The sequence below is a fragment of the Branchiostoma floridae genome, chromosome 3 (genome assembly GCF_000003815.2).
Source record: "Branchiostoma floridae strain S238N-H82 chromosome 3, Bfl_VNyyK, whole genome shotgun sequence".
NCBI lineage: Eukaryota > Metazoa > Chordata > Leptocardii > Amphioxiformes > Branchiostomatidae > Branchiostoma > Branchiostoma floridae.
This window is the reverse complement of record NC_049981.1, coordinates 31,791,774-31,812,236: the sequence shown is the minus strand read 5'-3', so window position 1 is coordinate 31,812,236 and position 20,463 is coordinate 31,791,774. Positions and strand designations below refer to the sequence as shown.

The 20,463-nt window shown below is 41.7% G+C and overlaps 2 protein-coding genes across 4 annotated transcripts in view; one reads left to right on the top strand and one right to left on the bottom strand.

Annotated features, from left to right (window-relative positions):
• Window positions 1-16,523, bottom strand: part of LOC118411836 (tyrosine-protein phosphatase non-receptor type 13-like) — a 57,974-nt gene extending 41,451 nt beyond the window's left edge. The window contains exons 1-8 of the mRNA XM_035814324.1: window positions 16,077-16,523; window positions 6,664-6,806; window positions 5,950-6,131; window positions 4,389-4,544; window positions 3,119-3,211; window positions 2,228-2,375; window positions 1,454-1,559; window positions 590-742 (exon numbers count right to left, since the gene is read on the bottom strand). Of these exons, the coding sequence (XP_035670217.1) occupies window positions 590-742; window positions 1,454-1,559; window positions 2,228-2,375; window positions 3,119-3,211; window positions 4,389-4,544; window positions 5,950-6,131; window positions 6,664-6,796 (971 nt within the window). The 5' untranslated portion in view covers window positions 6,797-6,806; window positions 16,077-16,523. The remainder of the gene's footprint in view (window positions 1-589; window positions 743-1,453; window positions 1,560-2,227; window positions 2,376-3,118; window positions 3,212-4,388; window positions 4,545-5,949; window positions 6,132-6,663; window positions 6,807-16,076) is intronic.
• A 2,716-nt stretch (window positions 16,524-19,239) lies between these two features.
• The window catches only part of LOC118411389 (fibroblast growth factor receptor 4-like), a 123,004-nt gene continuing 121,780 nt past the window's right edge, over window positions 19,240-20,463 (top strand). For all 3 annotated transcript variants that reach the window (XM_035813650.1, XM_035813652.1, XM_035813651.1), the window contains exon 1: window positions 19,240-19,426. In XM_035813650.1, the coding sequence (XP_035669543.1) occupies window positions 19,300-19,426 (127 nt within the window). In that variant the 5' untranslated portion in view covers window positions 19,240-19,299. The remainder of the gene's footprint in view (window positions 19,427-20,463) is intronic.

Genomic DNA, 20,463 nt, shown 5'->3' with positions numbered 1-20,463 from the left:
ACACTATCAATTTTCAGTAAAATGCGACCTTGTAACAACATTCTTGGGTGGGAGGAAAATGAATTGACAAATTTCATGGAAAGTCAACATCTAGTACCACAGTACGTACTTTCAATGTGAATTTTTTTTATTACCACCCCCGCACCAGTTTTGGGTTCCCAGAGGATGTCATCCATATAATCATATCAACATGGCCTAAGCTGATACACAATTACAACTGATAAACAGCCCTGAGGCACACTTCTTTTCAAGCAGTCCAGTGATCCTCATTCGGACTTGATAAACATTATGGCAATATCCGTAAATAGTTTCATCAGGTTGGTAGATCAGTTGAACAAAGTCTTTTTCATTAGTGTAACGAAGAAGACTTTGTTCAAATGATAGCAAGATGATTTTGTGATTAGGGTGGTTGATTTAGTATCTTAAAGGTTCTGGGTTCAACTCCCTAGCAGGGTCCTGTGCCCATAGGAAAGGCAATTTACAACTATTTCCTCACTCTGAAAATGAATACCTAGCTTTGGCGTATGTTACCCCTTGTGGTGGTTTACCAGTTTTTGAGCAACAAAAGAAATTCGTCCCAGATACCGACCTGCTCTCATACGAGCTTGAGCTGATGACGGAGTACCTCTCCTGGTCCTGCGCTCGTCTGTGCGACCTTCGGTCCGACGGAAGGTCGATCAGGCTGCGGGGACGCTGACCCCGCGATCTCGCCTCTTCCATCTTCCGGGAGTAACTTTGGAGACTGAGGAGGAAAGTTTTCTTACTATTGATAGTTACAGACTAACGGTGCAATATACACCTTTCTCACGTAGCGGCAGCGATTGATAGAAAATGAGGTCAATGAAGCAAACAGACAGAAATTATCTCTAAAATACGTCCATTTAGTTTTCCTCCAAAACACACAAATTTTAACAATATAAGATCAAATGATAATATCAAAACTAGTGTTATGCACTAAAAAATGTAGCAATTTAGAGTAGCATAGACTGATCCCATAGTCCCTTAAGAGATGCAAAATAAAAACATAACAATGCAAATATTTGACGAACATGCAGCCATTCTCTTATGGGTCCATTTTTTAATTCCCATGCTATCATTGGTTGAACTGCTAGTTATGATGGACAGTCTTTTGTTTGCCACACTGGCCTCAGCTTTGATCTATCGTGTCCGCCGTGTGAAAAATGTGTATGGCCAAGTGAGTTGAGTGTTTGCCTTGCTGTCTGGAGGTCTTGAGTTTGATGTCAGTCCGAGTCATACCAAAGACTTTAAAATTGCTACATAATATTTTCTTTACTTACAAATGTAAGACTTGGCATTTGAATGGTAAAGAGTATCAAAGTTGAACACACACCACTACCAGTGGACTTATCCAAAAGTATGTGGCCAAAATGACTTGGTTTTGTTTCACAACAGTCTTGACTATTCCATTAAATAAATGGGGGTTTGACTGTACCTTCTTCTATCCGGCTTAAGGCTCTCTTTGTAGGCGACCAGCTCTCGAGTGGTGACTGGGGAGCTTCGGCCCCTGTACGTGTATCTGCTGGGAGAATGGTTTCTTCCTGATAAACAAATGGAAAAAAAATATACATGCAGGAGTTATAAAAAATTTATCATCATTCTAAATCTTGGTTATGGTACATTACTACATGTAGGGTCACAATTCCAAACCAAGCCAGGGTGTTTGTGGAATGGAACATGAAATATACAAACTCATGAAGTAATCCTTCGAATATTTTTTTTTATATGTCATGTTTTTTGCTGTCTTTTATATACTTTTCGTTCTCACATACTGCCTAGCTGGGCACAAGGCTAGAAATGGACCCTAGCAGAAATGAGGTACTGGGAAGAATTCAATCTAAAAGCTGATATGCTGAAATTGTTTGCCAAAGATAAAATATGATGCTTATTTTAGCATTACTATTGTAGAACTGAGTTGACAGTCCCCTAAATGTACAGTCAAAACTGCCCAAAGACAACTCAGACGACCGATAGAATCTGATCTATGTGGACAGGTCACTATAGACAGGATTCTTAATTGCTTCTGTTAATGGGAAAAATTATCCAAGGGACCTCCAAAAAAGGGTCACATTGGCCAGGTGATCCTTATATGTAGCGCTGGTCTGACTAACCTTTACCTGGTATTATGCATATAAATATTATTTCACTTGTTCATTCACCAGTTCCTTCATTCAAACACAGAAGTTCTGTCAAAAAGGAAAGTTCGTACTGTATTCCTTGTGTCTTGGCGTAGACTGCCCCGGTCTGGAGAGCTTGGTTTTGACGGGGGACCGTGACCGAGAGCGACTGTTGGGCTGTGACCTTTGGCGACCTTTGTCACCTGGCCTGGTGGGTTCATCCTCTACCAGCATGTCAAGCTGTGGATAACAAACATTGTTACTTAACCGAGACGGGGGCTGATACCGACTTCCAAGCACCTTTTGCTGACGTCACACTTCCGGTTTGGATATGTGACATTTAGGCTTTGGGTCATTACAACTTAATCAAGGATCAGAGGACTGATCAAAAGCTTGCTGGTAAGCGCTTTATTTTGTGTACAGATATAAATTTTATAATTGCAACAGAGCATTGTCACTTGTTTCATAGTTTTTTCCTGTCAACTGCATGCTATCAATGCAACGTAACACAGGACATTAAAATCAAAGTAAAGAGATAAAAAGTTACACTGTACTAAAAGTGCACACCCGTTTTCAATGAAGAAGCCAAAACCCATGTGCCAATTAATTCCCTTTACTTGTGAACACTGTAGGCTACACTGCACTTAAAAGGAAAGAAACTTGCATGTCAATAGGCCTTTTTGACATACACAACTAAAATTAAACAAATCAGAAAGGAACACAGCATTTTTCCACCTGAAGCCAATGATGATAATGCTTGGAACATGTAGCCGTGCAGTATTGTTTTGTCAAATTTTGACTATTTCCCAATCCCCTTTATTTCCTAGTCCATTCTAATTTGTCCCTAATCTGAATATGTGAAAAACAATCAGCAATCTTTTAACATTTCGGACTACTACAAACAAAAGGTCCAGCCATATGGTACTGGTTTTGCAAAATGAACAAACAAATAAACAAACAAAGAAACAAATAAACAAACCAACCTCGGGCAGACTGCCCAGCACCAGTTTGGCCAGCTGGATGACCTGTGAGAAGGCAGAGACGGCATGGCCCTTCTGGTGGTGTGAGGAGCACGACTGGGGGAAAACAACACCATGTAACATTGAGTTTTTGTTTTCTCCTGCAGAGCTATTACAGATTGGAACAGTACTATACGCATGTGTGAACCCCCCTTTATAGTTAGCTTTAGATAATGCTTTCAGTTATAGATGTGCAAAGGTTATGTGTGACAGGTCGTTTCCAGCTGTGAGCCTATACAAGGCTGTAACATCAGCAGAAACAAATTTTTATCACCTTCACTAAGATCAAACTGTGAATCTTGATATCTTTGCAGCGGTTTCCTTTTTGTAGTTTTCAAGGTGGGTTTGTTGTCATAAAACTATAAAATCAGGTTCATTTTCTAAACCATAAACTTTAAACATTGCACAAAGCTTCATTTCAGCTCAAACTTCAAACAAGTAAAGTCTCCATGAAAAAGAAAATTACAGTTATTATTTATCATGAGAAAGACCTTAATTCACCTACCCGAACTTAGTCACAGCCTTTGATCATTACAGCCCAAGAGTGACAAGATGAAGAAAAAGACTGAGAAAGAAAAGAGCAAGGCTAAGAAAGAAAGAAAGAAGAAACAGACATCAAAAGTGGACAACGTAGAAAACATTTTGGCAGAAAAGAAAGGAAGGGAAGAAAATATAACAGACAATGATGTGAAAAGCCAAAGGCATGTTCTTGCAGGTTGATTTTAATACAAAGTGAGGTCATGTTAGACTGAGAAAAGTGTGTTAAGAATGCCATCAAAGAGTGCAACTTCACCTGTGCAAACCCACTGGACAGAGCTGTGAAGACTTAAACCTACTGCTCACCACCCATGTCAGGGACCCACTCAGCTGTATTATCAAATATTAGATACCACTCCATACTTTCCAATTGTTGTTGTTCAACCTGTGGTACCTTTTGTGGCACATGAAAATTTAGGTCAGCAAGTTTCTTTGCTGTTTCAGTAGCAGGGTATATTTTTAAACAACCATATTGCGGGAGGTGTAGCCCTTCCCCTGAACACGCTCAAGGCATTTTCTCGAACACGGGACCCCCGTTTGCCTATTTTACATCCTTTTACATTACATTACATTACGTTCGAAAGACGGGTGCAGCCACAACCAAGATGCCCTTGCCAGGATTAAAACTGGGGGTTTTCCGCACTATTCAGTAGGGGCATGTACATAAATATGTAAGATCCAGTTTGCGGCTCCGTACCTCGAGTACTTGCATGAGGGACAGCCTCCTGCTGGACTTCTCCTCACACATTCCCAGCAGCACCCTCTCCAGCTCAGCTCCCAGCCGCGCCCGACCCTTGGGGTGTTCGAAGTCCGCCCCCCAGTACAGCGTCATGCCCAGGGAGTACACATACATCTGTGGAAACATTAACAGTTAGAATCTAAAGGTTACGGGTTCGAATCCTTTGCACATCCGTGCTAGAAGTCAACTACCCAGCATAGTGTCATGCCCAGGGAATACACGTACATCTGTGGAAATATTAACAGTTAGAATCGAAAGGTTCTGGGTTCGAATCCCCAACACTAGTAATACTAACAGAACCTTGGGGTGCTCGAAGTCGGCCCCCCAGTACAGGGTCATGCCCAGGGAGTACACATACATCTGTGGAAACAGTAACAGTTAGAATCTACCACTAGTAGTGCTAACAGAACCTTGGGGTGTTCGAAGTCGGCCCCCCAGTACAGGGTCATGCCCAGGGAGTATACATACATCTGTGGAAACAGTAACAGTTAGAATCTAACACTAGTAGTGCTAACAGAACCTTGGGGTGTTCGAAGTCGGCCCCCCAGTACAGGGTCATGCCCAGGGAGTATACATACATCTGTGGAAACATTAACAGTTAGAATCGAAAGGTTCTGGGTTCGAATCCCCAACACTAGTAATACTAACAGAACCTTGGGGTGCTCGAAGTCTGCTCCCCAGTACAGGGTCATGCCCAGGGAGTACACATACATCTGTGGAAACAGTAACAGTTAGAATCTAACACTAGTAGTGCTAACAGAACCTTGGGGTGTTCGAAGTCGGCCCCCCAGTACAGCGTCATACCCAGGGAGTATACATACATCTGTAGGAACATGAACAGGTTCTGGGTTTGAATCCCTAGCAGACCTAAAAGGTGCTCATCCCACAATGTCCAACCCTCGCAAGACAAGGAACAGAGTCTGCTAGGAGACAAGGAGAGAGAGTCTGCTCCCAGTACAGTGTCATACCTAGGCTAGAGAGTATATTACGTACATCTGTGGAAACATTAACTCCTGCAGTTATAATCTAATGGTTCTGGGTTTGAATCTTTAAAACACTTCTAATACTAACAAAGCATGCAAGGGGTGCTTGGAGTCCACTACCCAGTGCAGTGTGGAATCATTTTGGTTCTGGGTTCAATTCTCCCAGTTCAGCATCATACCCAGTTAGTACATTGTACATTTGTGGGAGATTACATTCAGCAGTAAAAAAAGAAGTGTTCTTAAAGAAGATAATGTAGAGAAGTCATACAAAAATACTGTAAACAATAGCTGTCACAGTTCAATCAGGTATGTCTGACTTATAGTTTTCAATCTATTTACTATCAGCTGTGAATAGTTTTATCGGGTTTGTACATCACTGAATAACAAGGCTCGCTCTTTTCTATATTTCTTATAAGTTATATAACGTTATTCACCATCAACTATTACGATGAACAGTGATGAATCATTGGAGAATAAGATTTAAAAATAAATAGGGATGGGCAAGAATGGCTATTTCAGAAGGAAGAGCCCTTGACCTTCTCAGCCGCTGTCTCAAGGTCGGTGTTGATTGGCTGGAACATCTCCGGGGCGACGTACGAGTTCCCATCATTCCCTGGGGTCTCCATGGAGTCAGCGAACTGCACATGCCCAGTAGGTGTGAGCAGCAGGGACTGGGGGGTGATGATGAAGGTGGGCCCATCTGTCAGGTCCCTGTCACCTAGCAACGGTAGAACACAGGGTCAGAGTTCAGACAGGATGATACAGACAAAACTAACAAGAAGACCATAAAAACTATGCAGGACAGGATTCTTAATGCTTGTGTTTTCAGCTTTGAATTTTTTTTCGTCTCACTCGTTGTTTGGAGCTCATCTTGTCAGTTTGGTATAATGATAAATCTAAGCCTAGGAAAATTACATTCATTCATTTTCATCAATTTTGTGTCATGAATATTATATTTTTGGACAGACTGGGTGAAATTTTCTTTCCATCGTAACAAACAAATTTCAGTCCTGTGACATTGAAGGACAGGTCTTCTGATTTGAAATTGAAGGAAGTAATGTAATTAATATATATCAACTTGGGCAGTGGGGCAACCTAAAGTGTTGATGCTGGCTTTTGATTTGACTCAGGTTGCCGCCTGGGTCGAGCACTGTATCATTTTGACTTCACAGTCTGATTACGGGTATAATTTACTACTATATGTAGCCATTGATGTCAGTCAGCACTAAGTGAAAAATTTATGTCGTTACCTTTCAGGAAGAGGTCCTGTAGAGCCTCTGCACTCTGACACAGCACACCCCACACCTCCCCCTCCTGCAGTGGACCGGCCCGCACCTGCAGCGCCTCCTCCAGGGACACCTGCAGGCTGATGGACACCGGCATCTTCCGTTACCTAGGCAACGGCAGGGAGGAACAGGGGTCACTTCACTGACATCGTTGATTAAAAATCATACAGATACATGTACAGTCAAACCTGCCCGAGCGACCACCTCTTCTCAGCGACCACCTGGCCATTTCGACCGCTTTTTCTCGGTCCCGAATTTTTTTCCCATTGACGTAAGCATTAAGCAACCTTTTCTCAACGACCACCTGGCCAACGCGACCGCGACCGGCCCAAATTGGGACCCATAACGACCGCATCATTTTTAAAATTGAGGTTTTCATCGATTTTTGATGATAACTAGCGCGATTTTGTGCCGAAATCGGCCAGTTTGCGTCGGATTTTGACTGTCATTACGATGTTATGTTTAGAATGCAGATGGCGGCGGTCAATGGGTGGGTCAATCGGGCAGTCTACTGTAATATGGGAGGAAATTTCGTTGTAAGAAAATCCGAATTTAGTTGTTACAGAAGTTTTTTTTAAATCTATATCATCATAAGGTGAACGAATGCTGAAACGTATATAGCCTCATACTTTTTCAAGAAAGATCTGTGTAGCTCATACCTTTTAAGAAAGAGCTTTTGTTCAACTGTACTGTACATTCACCAGTGGGTAAGTACGCTATCGGGCATCGAATTCTAAAGGTGCACCGTAGTTATTTCAGATAAGGCGATCAAGAACACAAGAACGCATAAAGTCTTGTATGGTAACAGACAGTATCAAAATATTGAGCTTTAGAACACTGTATCGAATAAAAGCTCGATAAAAGCTTGGGGTTAAATTTATAGTTTACAATGTGCGTGTTGTATTTGACATTAAAGACCTCGCTTCTTTGCGTGCGTGCAGTGTGCTTGCTATTTGCCATTAAACACAACGGAAACCATTTATACTTTGCATCGGGCATGTTTTGAGTTGATACTCTTCTCAGCGACCACCTGTCCAAATCGACCATTTTTTCCCGGTCCCCCGGGTGGTCGACTTGGGCAGGTTTGACTGTACTCCAAAAAGTAGTTACTCAACCAACTGGATATAGTTTTGGAAACGGTCAGACGTTTCGGATAGAATCCACTATCCTTCGTCAGTGACACTGAAGTGCTCTGGATGAAACAGGTCTTTTATACTCTAACTATGAATGATTACAATTTCAGATGTCCAATAGGAAATGTTGTTAGACAATTCAGACTGAAGACAATTTGGATTCCAAAGAAAACAAAGGTATGGCAAAATCAAGCTGAAGACAAGCTGATACATGTACTGTACACAGTAAAGACTTCATTTCATAATCATTATGGTAACAACTAAATTACTAATGCACTTGTTGATATATTGATATGTAGCTAGAATTCAATATCCTTGTTCAGTGTCACTTTATGTCACACAAATGTTTTTCTTATTTTCTATTTTGCAGTTTTTCTAGCAACTCTTGTTTTAGACTATTCTAGAGTATATCGTGTTAGTTTGCTTTAATTGTCTGCCAACCTAAATGTATATTTTATGTATGTTTGAAATTTAAAAAATGACAAACCAATCAGAACGAAACACAAAATGTCCCAATCAAAATGGAAGGACAGGAAATAGACAATCAGACGACATGAATTGAACATGTTGGTTCTCAGATTTGACCAATTTTTCCCCCCAAAAAATTTCGAAACCAAATTTCGGAGAGGGAATATATCTGGATTCAAGTAACTCTTGTAAGTCCAAACCTTCTGTTCTCATCTTATACTAGTCAAAGCGTGCTTGTTGATTATTTCTTTAAAAATTCGTATTATAGAATTTTGGTCCCAACAACTCTTACTTTGATTAAAAGTCTCCATTCAGATTGAGATTTATAAACAACATGAAAGAAAGCTGCTGCCGACAAATCAAACCAGACTGAGAAGTGCCTGCATTGCAAGACATTCCCACAAAAATTGTAGCCAATCAAATATTATGCTGTGCAACTTGTAACAAGGTGGATTCAACTTTTAAGGAAGAGAAATGTGACTTAGTTGTAACGTTTTCTTCTGTCAAATTTTACCACCTGTCAAGCATGTGCTCATAGAACCAACAAAATAGTTTGGAGTGGTCCGATCACAGCAGGCCACACGTGCGTAATGAGACCATATACACGTGTTGGTAAGATATGTGCCAGCCATCCCACGTACATGTATTTGTCAGTTTGGAGATTGCGGTGACGACGCTTGCAGCTAAAGGTACGCATAGGAAAAGGTAAAAGGTAGGCCTAATTTTAAGGCCGTAGAGGCAGTGTGTTGTCATCTACTGTGTCTAGGGCACGGTATTGGGAGGCAGAGCCCAACCCATTCTTTCCCTTTTCTGCCTTTTACCTCCCCAACTGAAGTCAAGTGCCCATTTCTACATTCTCCTTGGTTCCCCAAATCATTAACTCTTGAACCAGTCACAAAACGGAGATACTGGACAACCATCAAACATGTAACTTGCAGAAACTTTGACAATCATCATATATACATGTACAACTTGAACTGGTCACAATGCTGAGGTGGGTTACCAGTATCTAATACCCAATAAGCACAATCATCCAGTTCTAACTTTGCATCGTCTATTGTAGACTTGCTGTGAACAAGTAACTCAAAATTTTTGCCAACGTCATAATCTACAAGTCGACTTCAACCAGTCACAACACCAGGACGGTATAACCATTAAGCAAAAGTATGCAGCTCTACTTTCATCCTTAGTAGACTTGCTGTGAACATTAGTAACTCTCCAAAACTGTGTCAGCACTGTATCCTACAAGACCAGGATGGTATAACCATTATGCTGCTCTTGCTTTACTAGTAGTACTAGTATAACCATAATGAACAAGCATCTAGTTCTCTAACTTCGCATCAACCTTTGTACTGTAGACTTGCTGTGAACAAGTAACTCTCAAAAACTTTGCCAACATCAAAATCTACGAGTCCTCTTGATCCAGTACAACACCAGCACGGTATTACCATCAACCACAAGTATCCAGTTTGAATTTTGTAGTGTGAAGAAGTAACTCTCAAAAACTTTGTCAGCATTGTATCCTGCAAGTCTTCTTGATCCGGTCACAACACCAGGACGGTATAACCATTAAGCACATGCATCCAGTTCTGACTTTGTATGATGACTTTTGAGTGTGAACAACTCAACAAGTAACTCTCAAAAACTTTGTCAGCACTGTATCCCATATTAGTCTTCTCGCACCCGGACGGTATAACCATGATGCGGCTCCAGCTTTGCCTGGTTGTTTGTGGGTTTGTCTGTGGCGCGAGCTCTGCCATTCTGCCCCCCGGCTGTAAGGAGTCGATCCCACAAGACAGTTCTCCAGTCCCGCAGTTACGCGTCACCTGCTGGCGCACCAAGATAACCGCTTTGCCCGCAGTACCAGCCAACATGACTCGCTTGCACGTCAACTTCAACGGCATGACAAACCTGACGGTGGTCCCGCCGCTCAACAACCTCACCTCGCTGAGCGTACGATGGAACGACATCGACACGGTGGACTGGATGTCGCTTCGGAACCTTCCCGCGTTAGAGTTCCTCCACCTGTCGGACAACAAGCTCACGAGCGTGAACTTGGGCGCTGTTATCGAGTACCTGCCACGGCTGGTGTACGTGAATCTAGCGAGGAACCGTCTGAAGCACTTCACCTCGCAGGAGCTGGGTTTCCCCGCGTTGTCGTCGGCTAGCGTCGAAAACAACCCGCTAGCCTGTGACTGCAGCATGGCGTGGCTGATCGTCAAGGTCAAGTGCACCCAGGCTGAACTTGACGAGGGAAAGCTCTTCACCTGTCAGCAGTGTCCGTCGTGCATCCTGGTGGCGCGAGACTTCGACCAGAGCTACGTCTGCGACAGCCCCAGCCGCCTGAAGGACGTGCCGCTGATAAAAGTCTCGGAGAACGAAACAGAATGTTCCGCCACACAAACGCCCGCGACGACAGCTACGAAAACGACGTCGTCCACCTTTCAGACAGAACGGGGTGGAGCGGAAGTGGTGTCTACTGGCAGCCGCTCTGTCGAAATGCGAATCCTGCAGCAAACGATCAAAGCGTCCACGTGGCTTCAATTTCCCAACACCACCGCATCGCCAAATCTCCTGGCTACAACCCAAGACACCGCTACCGGTACCACCGCTGAACCCACAAGCTCACCTTTCATCACAACAGCAGCACTGACGAGCCAACCTCCTGCCACACATCCTGACTACATCGTGATCACCACCCCCGAACCGTGGCTCAAACACCACTACCTCGTGATGGTGACCTCGTGTGTCAGCGTGGCCGCCATGATGGTCCTGACGTGCATGGCAAGGCGGCTGGTCTGTCCACACCGCCCCCCTCCCGCGGCGGCTGACAACGGTGTCCCTCTCCAACAGATGGATTAGAGACTATGTAACAACTCCAGGTGTTCTAGCCAGCCTGAATATTTTTTCCATCCCCTGGATTTTGAACTTGATATTTTTCCACTATCTATTTAGAAGATGAGCTCTTTTATGATGTGGCAGGCTTGAAATTTTTTACATTCACACAAGATGTAGGCCTAGAGATAGTTTGACAAACACTTGATGCATGTCTAGCACTGATAATTAGAGGACGGGGGCAACACACAATCAACTTTTCAATATGTAAACATTTAACAGGTTGTATCTGAGTATCTTACATTAAGAAATTATACACCATGGTTTGCTTTACATCAAATTTCATAAATTCATATTCAGTTTTGCCAACTTGTTGAATGTGATTGTATCTATGTAGATCTCTAGACAATTTTGGAGAAAATGTTGGTCCCTAGGACATGAACAAGATTTATTATGATTTGATTGACTTGTGGATTATGCACTACATGTGTAAAAATTTGCACAGCTAGCTGATATAATATGTATGTATGTGTGTCAGTGTGTGTGTGTGTGTATGTGGTATGTCTGTGTTAGTGTATGTGTGTAAGCTTTTGCCGAAGAACGCACAACTTCGATGCAGATAGATGTCCTATATATCTTAGCAATATTGATGATAGTATTATATACAGTGTAAATGTATGACAAATGTTCACAATAAAATTACAATTGTGTACATGTATGTATCCTGTTAAAGATATGAAATTTGTGGTAGAATGTTTAAAAGCCTGGATATGAATCTTCTATCAGAGTAATGTAAACTGACCAGGATGATACCCAGGATATACATGTAGGACTTAATTTATCTAGTGCAGCCTGTTACAGATAAATATTAACAAAGCACCTGGTCATGTGTAGAACACAAACACTGTGGTTAATGTTTATCTGTACAGGTGACCACCGCTATGTTTGTTCTACAGGTGGAACAACTTGTACACTTGGCTGTAGCAACATATCACACTTTGTGACTCAATGTTATAACATTGAGAAGCCACCTTTAAGTTGAACAAATATAACAGGATGACTGGTATTTTTTTGGTCATCTGAAAGATTTGTCTTGTGTATTATACATGTATATACTATGCTAGGGTGGTACCAAACTAAGGCCCACTTCAAAAAAACAACACTTATATAGTCGTGCGACTGTTATTAACTATTCGTTGTGGGCACCGGTTGTCTTTAGACAAGCGTTCAGAGTATTGCGGGACACGCGCGGCGCAGGATTCCAATGCGGTGCGTGCGTGCGTGACCCACATTGACCTCTTGCTTGCCAATTAAAAATGGCGGGAGAATTCTTCATTTTCGTCATGCAGCAGATTACTATTCTTTTGCTTGCAAACAAACATTGTCCCCAACAAAGAATGGCACAGAGACGGGAAAATCTGGAATTAAACCCGGCGTTCGTGGCCGCCGGTGGTATTACAGATTACTACTAGTATTCGTGAAGGATGTAGCCACTGGTGGCGGGGCATTGCGCTGGAAGGCAGTTTCTGATGACAAAAATACGTTTCCATTACTGACTGCATGTATAATTACGGAGAAAAATGCCCTTTCAAATAGAAAAAAACATGCTGCAGGCTTATTAGCATATGATCCAGTCCCGTCGCCGGCGACGACTTTTCTTTAGACATGTGAGGAATAGTCACAGATCCCCCGCTGAAGGGTCGCGCGACTGGGTCCGAGGTGGTCGCACGATGATTCCATAAAAACCCTCGCACGACTATTTTGATCCTCTTTAGACAGCCTAAAAATATCGTCGCCGGCGACGTTGTCGATAACAACAGTCGCATGACTATGAAAGTGTTGTCTGTCTAAAGTCGGCCTAAGGCCACACCAAAATTGGAAAAAATGGGGTCGGGAAATCCGAGAAACAACAAATAAAATTGGTGTGGCCTAAATAAACAATGTAGAAATATTGAAAGTATTATCGAGGCACAATTTACCAGTATTCTACTTAACAATTGAGTTTTCTTGTACTTAGAAAAAAAATACAAAACATAGAATTGTGGTCCCTTTGTACAAGCTGAAAAAGGGTTGCTGCTGTGTTGCCTTGGATCACTTGGATGTGTTACATTTCAAGAACTTTATCATTGAATGTGCAATAAAAAATTTTGATATCTGAAAATTAAAGCACATTTCACTCTCTACTATGGACTCGTTTCACATTATATTTTCTTTAACTACCGTATGCAGTAAGGGGGGATTAAAAAATGTGACATGTACATGTAAGTACAAAAGTGCACAGAAACTCAATGTTTTAATGTAGCCCTATGACACAAACAGGTACATGTACCAAAAACCTTATTAATAATAAGTACTACTAGTAGTTTGTATCCCAACATTGGACACTGGATACTAGTAAGTAACTAACCTTTAAACATGTACTATTTGGGACTTTGGTACCTCCCAGCAGGCTTTTAGCCAGGTAGGTGTGTGTTTACACCCTGTTTAAGAAATAACACAAATTGTACACCCTTACACCAGTTGGGGAGCAGATCTTCTGACAAGCATGAAATTCTGATTGACCAGGGATGCTGCAGGTCACAATTGTGGCCTGCCTGACAGTAAATTTCCTTCATTGACCCCCCAATTTGCACCTCAAAATGTGGGAAATGATGTTTTCCGAATTTTCTGAGTCCCCAGACCCCCTACAATACTCGCGCCTGCAGCGCTCGCCTAATGGCAAGAAATTTGGACACCCTATGATAAAATCCTAGCTAAAAGCCTGCCTCCCAGTATCAAGTCTGTGCATCAGCACCCAAATGTCAGGCTGGGTGAGCAACTCCCAAAGTGCCCTGAGTTAAATACCAGACGTCAGCAGGTCAACACTGATGACTGGTGGACCTACTAGTACTAGTACCGGCCACATCTGTGAGCTATCCTCTCAGCTGGCTACATTTGTACATGTAGACTGACAAAAACTTTTTTGGGGGTGGGGTGGGGACAGTATCACTATATATCAGAAAAACAGGGCAGCTATAAAATGACACAACTCTTCCTAGAAACATTGGCTTCAGTTGAAGACTTGTGCCTATCACCCACATGTATACATGCATATCTTCTCTCAACAGCCCTGTCTGGAAATGTGTTTCCTCTCAACAACTTCCTGTATAGAGCTACAGCTCCAAGCAGATGTCTGGCAGTCTAGAACTGTTGCATATGAATTCCATCAAATCAAAAGAACTTGTACTATTATAGCACATGTACAATTTATACAAATAAATAACAATAGAAAGTGCGCCATTTTACACATATTAACTTTTTTTTTCTGAGCTTGGGACAAACAAGTCTGCTTTGTTTTGGCCAACAATACTATTTTACTTGTACTAGTAACTCTAAATGTTTGGCCGGAATACATTACAGTGGACATTTTCTTTTTTTATCAGATTCAGTTCAAAAATTGGTCCAGCATTTTTTCCATCAGACCCAGCAACAACTTTTACTAGTACCCAGTCTGAAACCTTCCAAATGAAGGGATCCAGATCCCTTTACAGACTAAACAAACTGGAGAAGTCAGCAGTTCTGTGGTGCAAAATGCACAAAGGTAACAAAATGCTACAATAAGACAAACCATCCTTGGACAAACGTACTTCGTTACCAAGTAACAAAATGCTACAAAAACTCATAAGACAAAACGAAGTAACAAAATGCTACAATAAGACCAATGCAGTAACAAAATGCTACAATAAGACCAACAAAGTAACAAATTGCTATGTATTATAAGACAAACTAAGAAACAAAATGCTACAATAAGACAAAGTTACAAAATGCCATAAGACAAACGATACATGCCGGAGCCAACCATCTGTCTACAGGTCGCAGAATTGGGGCAGTGACTGGGTTAGCGGTGGCTTTGATGTCTGTGATGTCAATGGATCAATATGATTCTCCAGAAATAGACTGAGTGAAAGTTTACGACTGTTTGCTGGGAAGAAACAGCTGTGACCGGGAGTTCTATACAGCCCTATACACAAGTTGTAACAGTTTTTTCTGGCAGTTTTGAGCCACCGCTGACTTACTTAAACGTGACAACTGAACAGTGTCAGGCTGGACAGTGGTCAAAGTTCTCTAATATTATGGACCAGTGCAGGTTACAAAATAGACATCAGAGATACCTGCACAGGTCCAATTTTACCTGCACTAACCTGTGAAAGTGGTGATACTGATAGACGTTTGACCATATACTGTAGTTTATTTTGTGAGACTTTTTACATGTTAGCTGGGAAAAGTGCTCATATTTTTCTATCTATACAGTCGATACGAGTATCATACACGAAAATGAAATTATGATTTGATTGGTTTCTAAGCTACTTGTAAGCCAAAGTACACTGTCAAACTCCTCTTGACTCTCAAAAATCTTTCTTCATATGATCACACAAAATCAAGCAAAATATCAACATTGTTTACAGGATATTTGAGTAGATATACATTGTATTTTTTTTTTCAAATTACTCCTTCGACTGCCCCCCCCCCCCCAATACACACAGGTATAGAGATAACAATAACAAGGTGTCATATCAATAATTGATTAGCTTTATCTCGCTTCTTTGTCAGGAAATCTGAAACGGTGGCTTTGATAGATTGCTTAAAGCACTGAGCAAAACAGCTTATATTTCGTCTGGTAGCTAATTTCATATTTCAAAAACATCGAGTCCAAAGGTGTCTGTTACTCTCTAATTAAATCTGTGTAAATGTGCAACTGTTACTAATTTATTTGTTAACGTTTTTGGACCATCTTTGTGTGTCTAGGTCTTTCACGTGGTACGATTTTCACAGTTCGAGACAAAAATGGGCTACAGTACACACAAAATAGTAGAAATATTCTTCAACATGGAGCACACAGATGTTCCTGAAAAAGAAAACAAATCAAGCGAAGAAGAAGAAAGAGCAGTTTATTTTGTTTACCTCTCTGTTGAATCCGCCTTTCCGTGATTCACATGATCGGAATCTCCATTTCTTCCTGCAAGCCCCCTTCACGTCTTCTTCTGATGCATACCTCACAACAAGAGCCCTCAAAACTCGGACAGAATCCTCCAGAGACAGAAATAATTCCGCAAAGTTTTGGTTCTTCCCGAGTTTCTGCAGTATCTCCGATCCGCCTGAGGTGCCCTAAGGATCCGTTGCTATCTCAACCAAAAGCCGCGGTTTTACACTTGAGAAGACACGAATGTCGCACGAATACCTCCGTTTTCTCGACTCCGTACAGCTTTGAGTTCTTCTTACCTGCCTTAAACTTGTTGTTTTAGTGCTTAAAGGTCTGAAAAGCGCCGAGGAAAGTTGTAAATACGGCGGAGACACTTGGAAGTTTCAAAAGTCAGCTGCCCTCCCACCTGCGTATTGATCGCAGGAAGTGATGACGTAGTCCGCACATTTTTAAAGATCGATAAACCTGCGCTTTTAAATAAAGTCGCTAGATGTCACTGCTGCACTGCTCACTCAAATCCACGACAAAACCAGGGAATGAAAGGTATCGTTAATGTAACTGTTAGTAATACGACAGGAAGAATGGACACATTAACATAATTATTCAATCCGCACGTGACATAAACGAAAAAAAAAGCACATATTTCTAAAGTTGACCATCTTCAAGATCTTTTCAACATTTTTTTTGTGTGTATGTGCTTTAACGTTTTATGGCCCCTTTCTGGGTGTCCTTGGTTCTTCAAATTGAGACTTTGAGACTTTGCGCCACGGGCTTATGTAAAGGCATGTAACGTTAACGTTACAGTGCGTCCATGAATGTTAGGCATCCAGGTAATAAGATGCGCCAAAAAGCAGTTACTCAAGCAACTAGATAGTATTTTGGTTATTATCATTAGGTCTTAGTAAGGAGGTTACATAGATTGATTGAAGACCTTCATTGCACATTTTTGCCACTCCGGGCTAAGTACAGGCCAAACAAGACTTGCTGAAAAGATTCAGTAAAAGATATATAACGTCCTTGGTCTAGGTAAGGGAGCAGCCTATTAGACCCGGACTGCTGGGATTTGAAGAATTGCAGAAGCGCCAAGAATTCTACTTTTGAATCGCTTTCATGTGCATGTCTCAAGAACTTTATTCAAGGAGAATGCGAAGCTTCGACTTCCTTCTATCACTGGGCAGACTGACCCACCTGCAGGTCGATTTGAGTTTTCTCATGAATAAATAAAGGTTCAAACAATTTGATGACTGGACCACTCTTCCCAATCACCAAGCAGACCACTCAGAAGCGACACGCAGCGCTTGTAACTGGCACTGCACCGTTTTTATTACCGCGTAGATTGACGCGCACTTGATGACAGGGCGGCTCTTCCAAACCGCCAAACAGTCTGGTTCTAATAATACGACCACGCGCCGAAAACTGCGGGACCGGGAAAGCTTTCATGGCCCACATACCAAACGTTGGGGGTGGAATAAGTGGGGATTTTACGGAGCGGTGCGCCGGTGTGATCTGTCAGTTCGTGATTCTCCGCGCGCTGTCAGAATCTCTGCTGGAAATGAACAGCGTGACATCAGGGCTAGGGGGGGAGTGATGCAGGCATGATCCGAGACTGTCAAACACCGGGAGGACAGTAATCTCCAAGCAGATCCTACTGTATCATTGACTTTGACTTTGCCTAGATTGCGACAAGACAACGCATAGCATTGAAGATAGTATCAAAATCTGGCAGAGGAGTTTAGCCGGCCGCCAGGAGTGTGTATGGCTACCTCCATACACACTTCTAGGCCGTCTCTAAACTCATTGGTAGCTTTTTATACGATCTTATGCTACCGTAGGACCTGCTTGGGGTTTCGGAGGACATAACCCCCGTTACAAAGACTTACAACTTCTTTTTGGGTCAATCAAAAGCCTTTAAATAGAATACATTTTGCGGCAAATATTTCTTTCTTTTTCCCTTTAAATGTCCAACGAGAAATAGAATGCAACACCCGTAAGTATGATACAACCTCGATGCAGTACGGTAGAAAGCAGCTAGGAGGCACATTATCGCCTTTCCATGTCTACACAGATACCAAAAATCATCCATAACTTCACAGTTCTCATATGTATGTGAGTCTCATAAAGTCACCACCGAAAATATGGACTTCTTGACGGAGGAATTTGAAATAAATGGTAACGGTATCACTGCACCACGTACCTAGTAACTTTTATCATATTGCAAATATTCCAGTGGTGTCTATTGAAGTCAAACTTAGGGGTTTTGTATTTAAAGTCTATCGTATCGTTCAAAAGACCAGTGAATTGATCCTTCGAACTGTTTGATAGAAAACGTCAAACATATTTTTAAAACAACGTTACAACGGAGTACATTTGTACTTTTTCATAACTCTGTGTCGATGTTTTAGCACCCTGGTTTGGTCAGACACCCCATGAATATAATGAAACAATCCAATGACTTTGCTCCCAAAACGTCTAGCAATCACAAGTCAATTTATGATAATGTTGATAATGTAAAAGTAGTGTAGTTATAACGTCACTATTCTGCAAAATTACTTTGTTCCATGATATATTCCATGATCCAATGCATTGTAATGCCCTGGCAACAATCCAGCTATTTGGTTGCCACTGTGGGACACTTTTTATCTTTGCTCGAATAAACCATTGATTGATATAACGTAACGTTAAGATAACCGTTAGGTTAACCGTTAAACGTTACCTGGATACCCCCATATAGACCCACTTTACAATGCACGCCTCCAAAGGACTTTTCATTTTTTTGTTGAATTGGTATTTCATTTGCTTCAACATACATCTTTTGCCGAATGACACGTGGAGCAACAAAATATGTCCGACGCTTTAGCGAGGTCAGAATTCAACAGGTACGAAATGCCTTTCTCTTGCTACCAGCTGGGAGAAAGTTGAGCAAACTTTTAGTTCTTTCGAAATTGGGCGAGTCCACTATCAAGCCGTGGTTCCCCAAAATTAGTACACACAACCATACACTAATCTATCCCTATCTTTATATTTTGGAAATTCTCGTAATATACACACTAAATTACCAATATTGTTGCAGTAAATAAAAATGAATAGGGTGTGCTAAATCTAATTTTGAAATTTATGAGTGGTATGCGCTAACGGGGAAATGACGTAATTTGTCAGGACTTCCGGAAGTGTCAAGTTACGAACGATGTTGGAGAGTTCGGAGCGATGGATTTCCTCAACAGCTGGTTTCGGACGGGATTTCTGCACAGAACTGGGCTCAGACGACTTCCAAGACTCTCACAGATGAACTGGACTGGTACCCTGTTCCTCCTAGCGACCCTATGGACTCTCGGTAAGTGGGAAAAGTCTACAAATTGCTGCAGAAATGGCCGGTCGACTGTTCTAAACTCTCGTCTCGGCGGTGCTCGAGCTCAGGCGAGATCGGCCTGCACTGACCCCAATCTGCTACACTCTTGTTATTTTTCCCTGCCTCTCTTTATTTACTTACTTAGCCCCACATGTCCACCTTTTGCTGTCGGAATTGTAAATTGTTGGTTAGCACGAGGAAAATGCGGGCCTCCACCCCCGGCAAATTCCACGTCTCTGTGGCTGTCCGACCATTTCCTACAAGTTCATCTGTCCGGAAGTCATCAGACTACCCTCCAGGCATGAGGTCCGACAAGAACTAGTCCCTCTAAAAACATCTGTGCTTCACCACAAGCACGGAAAATTGACCAAGTTTCCTCCAATTTGTGTCAATGGCTTTCTGTAGAATACTCTGACTTGCTTACAACAAACCAGGAAGCTCTTAGGTTAACGTTGTCGTGTTTAAAATAACGTTTTTAAAAACTGTAAATTTGCGTGAGGTCTTTCAAAACGTGACAAACTTGCACCAACTTTTTCTGTACCGTCTATGCTCTCCTATGTAATACTGCTGTGTTTTTAAGATTGATAACAGTGGGACTATATATTGCACTGATGTTCAATTTTCGCCAGGCATGGTTGCCAGTTTTTGGCAGGCATGTTCAATCGTCCAATCCAGGAAGTGTCCAAACATGCCGACATTTTTGCTGTGTCCGACATGTTTTCTTTGATCTCAGTTTATTGCTGAATTTATTTGGTAGTAGAATATTGAATGAGTAGACATTCTTTAATTATGTATAGATTCAGATGCACTAAGGTCAAGTACTACAGATAACTGTGTCTTTAGTGTTTATTCTTGTTTTAATTTGCTTTGACTTGAGAAAACTTTTGGGGCATCAATACTATAATATGGTATAATGAAGCCATTGTTGTCAGTAGTACCAATTATCAGAAGTTAATTGATTAACATAGTTAGTGACAGGTAAACAAAGACCACTTAACAAGTATAATTGTTTGTTTATCACA